The sequence below is a fragment of the Chinchilla lanigera genome, unplaced genomic scaffold, assembly GCF_000276665.1.
Source record: "Chinchilla lanigera isolate Chin_1 unplaced genomic scaffold, ChiLan1.0 scaffold00198, whole genome shotgun sequence".
Classification (NCBI taxonomy): domain Eukaryota; kingdom Metazoa; phylum Chordata; class Mammalia; order Rodentia; family Chinchillidae; genus Chinchilla; species Chinchilla lanigera.
The window spans coordinates 545,452-551,868 of record NW_004955599.1 but is presented as its reverse complement, the minus strand read 5'-3'; the positions used below and the strand labels follow the sequence as shown (position 1 = coordinate 551,868).

Below are 6,417 nucleotides of genomic sequence, written 5' to 3'. Positions count from 1 at the left end.
GCCCGAGGCGCGAGCGACTGGGCGCAGGCTGCGCATGCGCGGACGGAGACGCGCAGGAAGCCGCGCTGAGCCTCTCGGGAAAATTGTTCCGGCCACGCCCGTGACCCTGGCACCTGGGTTCCGCGCCGGTCCGCCGTCTGCGCTCTACACCACCCATCCGCGTGCCACAGGCCTGCGCACCCTGGGCCTTGGTTGTTTGCCTGGCGCCGGAAACACAAATATACAACTCGCGAGCCTTTAGGAAATAAAGCCCCAGGCTGGGAAGGGCTCAGCTGGACAGCGCTTGCTAGCGTGGGCAGGGTCCTCTGTTCACTCCTGGCACCTCATGAGCCAAAACCCTGCAGAAAGCAATTGAAGGGAGAGCAGAAAAAAGATGGAGAAGACAAAACAGAAAGAAGGGGCCAGAGATTTAGCCCAGTGGCGCAGCGCCTGCCTGGCAAGCATGAGCTCCCGCGCTCCATTCCCAGTATTTCTCCAATTTAAAAAAAAAAGAGGAGCTGGGCATGGTGGTGCACACCTGTAATCCCAACACTCGGGAGGCTGAGGCAGGAGGATCACTGCGAGTTCAAGGCCAGCCTGGGCTACAAAGTGAGTTCAAGTCCAGCCTGAACTGCATGGCAAGTCCTTGTCTCAAAAGTACAGAAAAAGAAAGAAAGAAACAAAACAGTAAGGAGAAAATCTTGCCAGAAATGAGACCTGGTCTCCAAAGTAAAATAAACCAGGTGTGGTGGTGCACGCCCATAATCCCAGCACTCGGGAGGCTGAGGTAGGAGGATCGTTGCGAGTTCGAGACCAGCCTGGGCTATAAAGTGAGCTCAAGGACAGCCTGAACTTCATAGCGAGACCCTGTCTCCAAAAGGCCAAAAAAAGTAAAATAAAATAAAAGATCAGGCTGGTGTCCTAACAAGGAAAGCATGAACAAATATGGGAAGGACCCACCAGCTTGTGCAGCTGCAGGGGGCTCTGAGGCAGGGGTCCAGGCTGGATAGCAAAAGGCTTCTACCTTCACAGAGCTGCAGAGGAAGGCCAGGTCCATTGTTTTCTCAGTTCTGCTCCCTCGCCTCCCCTCTTTTCTTTTTCTTTGTTTTTCCAGTCCTGGTTTCATAGCTCAGGTTGAGTTCTTGTAATTTGGGTGATTTGGTCCCCAAGGGAAGAACCCCATTGCCCAAAGGACAAGCTGTCTTGTGCGGCTCTGCTGGAATTCAGGGATGCTAGATTCCGGACGATGCAGATCCCTCCTGTTGGTGTCCTCAGTCCTGAGGAGTGATGAGACAGACACTCCCGCAGAGACTGATCGGCCTCTGGAAGAGCTGAGGCAGACTTGACCGAGTCACACAAAATAAAGGTCACATTTTGTACTACTTTTATTTATTTATTTATTTATTTATTTATTTATTTATTGTTGGTCTTTTTGAGACAGAGTCTCGCTATGCAGTTCAGGCTGGCCTTGAGCTCACTTTGTAGCCCAGCTGGTCCTGAACTTGCAATAATCCTCCTGCCTCAGCCTTCCGAGTGCTGGGATTACAGGCGTGTGCCACCACACCCAGCTATTTTGGTCTTTTTATAACAGGGTCTCACTATGAAGTTCAGGCTGGTCTTATGTTCACTATGTAGCCCAGGAGGACCTTAAACTCATGGCAATCCTCCTACCTCAGGCTCTGTGTTAGGTACACAGGCCTGGTTCTGTGCTACTTTAGTTACCTATTGAGCCTCTGTGGGCCAAAGTTGTTTTAGCAAAAATTATTGTTTACTTGGTGGGGAGGGGCATTTTTTGAATCAGGATCTTGCTATGTAGTTCAAACTGGTCTTGAACTCATGGTGATCTTCCTGCCTCAGCCTCCCAAATGCTGGGATTACAGGTGTGTGGCACAACTGGTTCCAGCAAAAACTTTTTTTTTTTTTTTTTTGGTTTCTCTCTGCTACCGGGAATCGAACTCATGATGTTGTGCTTGCCAGGCAAGCACTGTGCCACTGAGCTAAACCCCCAGCCCCTAAAAACCACTTTTAAATCCCTCTCTGCCTCACAAGTTATGCTTTTGATGACAGGTTGAGGGCCCAGGAGTCTGTCTGTCCTCTGTCCCATGGTTGGGTTAGGTCAGTATCAGCAAGTTTTGCGTTAACCAAAGAGTGCCTGAGGGTACATATTATTTATTTTTGAGACAGGGTCTTGCTGTGTAGGCTAGGCTGCCCTTCAACTCAAGGTGATCCTTCTGCCTCAATCTTCTTAGTGCAGGAATTACAGATGTGTGCCACCACACGTGGCTGAGTATGGTTTTTTTTAGTACCTTTTTAAGAGATTGTGCTTGAAGGGCTAAAATAGACTGATTTATTTCTGTCATTTATGGTTCTTTACTTGTCCCTAAATTTTAAAAGTTCACTTACAAAGTGCTCCTATAGCCTACTTGTAAGCACTGTCGTAATTCTAGCGGATAAGCACTCAGCACAACTTTTTTTTGTTGTTTTTTTTGAGACAGGGTCTCGCTATGCAGTTCAAGCTGGCCTACAACTCACTTTGTAGCCCAGGCTGGACTGGACCTCACAGTGATCCTACTGCCTCAGCCTCCCCAGTGACAGGGTTACAGGAGTTCATTGCCATGCCTAGCTCAAAAAGTTCTGAAAGTTAAAAGGGAAGTACAGGGGCTGAGACATAGCTCAGTAGTAGAACACTTGGCTAGCATGCTTGAGGTCCTGGTTGCCACCAGGGAAAAAAGTTTGGCCTTTATTTTATTAAAAATGTAACACAGCAGAGCAAGACAAATGTAAGACAACTTGACCAGCCTGGTCACACAGGGGTAGTATAGGACTGGTTTGTACCAGGGCACTTATGTCCTCTGCTTCCCTACAATAATCTTTACTTTTGTCAGAAACCGAAACTTAAGAGTCGCTCACTGGGGAGACCAGGGAGGTTGGCTCATTGCCTCTGCTAAGTAGGCTCTGTGGGTCTGGCTTCTTCACCTGCCCTCTGACTCTCTTCACATCCACCCAACTTCTACATTTAACCACACATATGGGTCACAGCCCTTAGGTTTATTTCATTTATTTATTTATGTATTATTGAAACAGGGCCTCCCTTTTTCTTTTGTCTTTTTTTTCTTCTGGTACCAGGAATCGAACTCATGACCTTGCGCTTGCCAGGCAGGCACTTTACCACTGAGCTAAATCCCCAGCCCCCAAGGGCCTCCCTATATAGTTTAGGCTGGCCTTAAATTCCAGGCCATCCTCCTGCCTCAGCCTCCCAAGTGCTGGGATGACAGATGTGCTGACCATACCTGGCTCTTGGGCTTTATTACAAATGGAGTCGGGGCTGGGGATTTAGCTCAGCGGCAAAGCGCCTGCCTGGCAAGCGCAAGTAGTGAGTTCAATTCCTGGTACCGGAAGAAAAACAAACAAACAAACAAACAAACAAAAAACAAATGGAGTCAACTGCTCCAGAGGTCCCTCTGCAGTCTTGCTTCTGTGCCCTCTTCCAACACAACCTCCCAGCAGCAGCGCCCACCAGCCATCAGGGATAGGGAATCCAGGAGTGAAGGAGGAAATGTGCTCTCCGCAGTCCTTTGAAACAACCACCCAACCTTCCACTGCAGGTGAAAACGTTCTGCTGGAAGAAGTGAGAACTTCAGCTCTCATCCTCCAGGTCCTCCATGTCAACATCCTGGGGAACTTTCTCCTTCTTCTGTTTCTTGGGCTGTGGGTCACAGGTCCTGGCTGGCTTTGAGGGGGCTTCCACTGAACAGAGGAAAGAGGAAACGTTCAAGAAACCAGCACCCCAGGCTCCCCGTCCCTGTGCCTCGGCCGGCCTCACCTTCCATGGCTGCTTTCTCCTTCTGTGCCAGTCGGATCTGCTGCAGGAGCTTCCTGCGCTTCTTCCCCGACAGGGTGATGTTGGCCCGGGCGCTGGACCTGAGAGGCAGAAGGAGCAACCTGAAGCCACGCAGGACACCAAGTGATAGTGGCTACAGGGGGGTCTTTGGTTCAAATCACTTCGGTAGCAACCGTGTGGGCCCTCGGGATGTGAGAAGACTCTCAGACTGTAATACACTCAGTGCGGTCAGCATGACCCTCAGAACAGGAATGTTTCTTAATTCAAAGAATCCAGGGTTAAAGTACTCAACGGTAAACGTTAGTTTATTAAGTAACTACAGCGCAGATGTTTACAAGAAGCCAACGTAAGGATGTAAAAGTAATTAGTGGAAGGACACACAGGAACCTTGAAATCTGAATGAAAAAGTCCTACGTAAACCTTTGGAAAATTTCACCGAGTACACACTCTTAGGCGTGCGCTTTCCCATATGTACGTTTACTTATAAAACTACAAATACAACCGCGTGTGATGGTGAACCCCTGCAAGTCCCAGCACTGTCGGGGGCTGAAACAAGATCTCAAGTTCGAGCCCCGCCTCGGCAACTTGGCGACTTGGGGAGGCCCTGTATAAAATTAAAAATAAACCGGGGCTAGGGGTGCAACCCCCTTGCGAAGGTTTAACCTCCACGCCCGGAAAAACCCCAGTGTACGAGCTGGCCTGGCGGGTAGGACACGCAGCCCCGGATTCGACCCCGACTCACGCGCGCTTCCGCAGATGGTGCCGCGTGGTCAGCCCCGCGTCCACCACGGCCCCGACCACCCTGCGGTGCGCCCGCCGCGCCCGGCCCAGCACCCGCCGGCGCTTGAACAGCTTCCTCTTCAGCTCCTGCGGGGGGAGAAAGAGCGAGTGAGCGCGCGGACCGCCGGCCAGGGAGCCTATCCCCCGCGGCCCCCGCAGTCACCGTGCGCGGCCGGTTGATCTTCCCGCCGGGAGCCGCCATGGCCGCTTCCGACGCTGCCCGGCACCGTACTTCCGCCCTTCGCCGGGCTTCACTTCCGTTCCGTTCGTTGCAGATCCCGCCCCCGGCCCTTGTAAGCCAATCCCAGCTCGGGGGCGGGGACAGGGCTATATAAAGCAGCCGGGCGCCGGCCGTGCCCTTCCTCAATGCAGTGTGGAACAGGTAGGAGTTGTTTCTTCGCTGGCTGGGAGGGGGGGTGGGACTTCGGAACGCGACCCTCCATTTCTTGGCGGAGACCGGGCGCGCAGTCCCGCTCCCCGTTATGTACGGAGGCAGAAAAAGGGGCTCTGGCCCCCTCGGCGTCATGTCTTCGGTGCCGGCGGCGTCCAGTCCGCCGGTTCTATCCTCTAGCGCCGCGACAGGCCCTGCAACGAGGCCCAGGGCGCGGACGCTCACGCCTTCTTCCTTGGTTTCAGGTCCGCGGACGCCGGCCTCGGAGTTGGATCTGTTCAGTTCCCCTTCACTTGACCTTGGCGACCAGTAAAGACTGCTGGTGTTAGAGCCAGAATCTGCGTTTCTGTTTCCCAGGCGGCGGGATTCGGGGACAGAACGCGCTTCTCCGCGGCGCGGAATTTGCAGATCTGCTTGGACGTCAGGCCCTGCGGGCTGCGGCGACCTTGAGGATCTCGGATGGCTGCGCTGCGCCAGATGCTGCGGGCGCCGCCCCTGCAGGCCAGGGCCCGCGCCTGGGCGGGTAGGGAGGCAGCGAGGGTGGGCTCCTCACAATCTCAGGTCCTTAATCCCCCGTAGCCTTTGCCGCTTCGAAATAGAGTGCGCACCCGTAACTCCTATCCTCTGCCCCGCCCGTGTCCGCAGGCTCTCTGGCCACTAGCTGTCTGGCAGACCGCTGCCTCTGGGACCGGTTACATGCCCAGCCACGTCCAAGCAGTGTCCCCACCTTCGACTGGTTCTTTGGCTATGAGGAAGTCAAGGGATTCCTTCTTCCGCTCCTGCAGGAGGGCAGGGTTGCCTGTCCACCTAGAGTGCTGGATGTGGGTTGTGGAACCTCAGGCCTGTGTACGGGCCTCTACACCCAGTCGCCACACCCGGTGGACGTGCTAGGCGTGGACTTCTCTCCTGTGGCAGTGGCCCACATGAACAGCCTTCTGGAGGGGGGCCAAGGCCAGATGCCCCTGTCCCCAGGACACCCTGCATCCCACCTTTGCTTCAGGCAAGCCGACGCCTTGAACCTGAGACCTGTGGCTCCCTCGGGCTCCTTCCAGCTCCTGCTGGACAAAGGCACCTGGGATGCTGTGGCCCGGGGCGGGCTGCCTGGGGCTCACCAGATGTTATTGGAGTGCCTCAGGGTCCTGAGCCCCCAGGGGACACTCATCCAGTTCTCTGATGAGGACCCAGACGTGAGGCTGCCCTATTTGGAGCAAACATGTCGGAGCCGAACTGTGACCGTGCAGGAATTAGGACCTTTTGGGGGCATCACCTACTTTGCTTATTTGGTTAAGGGTGCTCCTTAAAGACACTTTACCCTGTAATCCCAGCACCCAGGAGGCTGAGGCAGGAGGAATGCCATGAGTTCAAGGCCAGCCTGGCTACAAAGTGAGCTCAAGGCCAGCGTGAACTGAATAGGGAGACCCTGCCT

At 53.9% G+C, this 6,417-nt stretch overlaps 2 protein-coding genes across 2 annotated transcripts; one reads left to right on the top strand and one right to left on the bottom strand.

The window, feature by feature from the left end:
• Nucleotides 1-3,183: 3,183 nt before the first annotated feature.
• Nucleotides 3,184-4,896, bottom strand: LOC106147623 (chromosome unknown open reading frame, human C11orf98). Its single transcript, XM_013510069.1, has 4 exons — nucleotides 4,764-4,896; nucleotides 4,563-4,687; nucleotides 3,803-3,900; nucleotides 3,184-3,726 (listed from the first exon to the last, which is right to left on the bottom strand). Exons 1-4 carry the CDS (start codon nucleotides 4,800-4,802, stop codon nucleotides 3,617-3,619), a joined length of 372 nt encoding a protein of 123 aa, XP_013365523.1. The 5' UTR covers nucleotides 4,803-4,896; the 3' UTR covers nucleotides 3,184-3,616.
• Nucleotides 4,897-6,379, top strand: Mettl12 (methyltransferase like 12). The gene is made up of 3 exons (XM_005414785.2): nucleotides 4,897-4,982; nucleotides 5,237-5,514; nucleotides 5,637-6,379. Exons 2-3 carry the CDS (start codon nucleotides 5,451-5,453, stop codon nucleotides 6,290-6,292), a joined length of 720 nt encoding a protein of 239 aa, XP_005414842.1. The 5' UTR covers nucleotides 4,897-4,982; nucleotides 5,237-5,450; the 3' UTR covers nucleotides 6,293-6,379.
• Nucleotides 6,380-6,417: the final 38 nt, after the last annotated feature.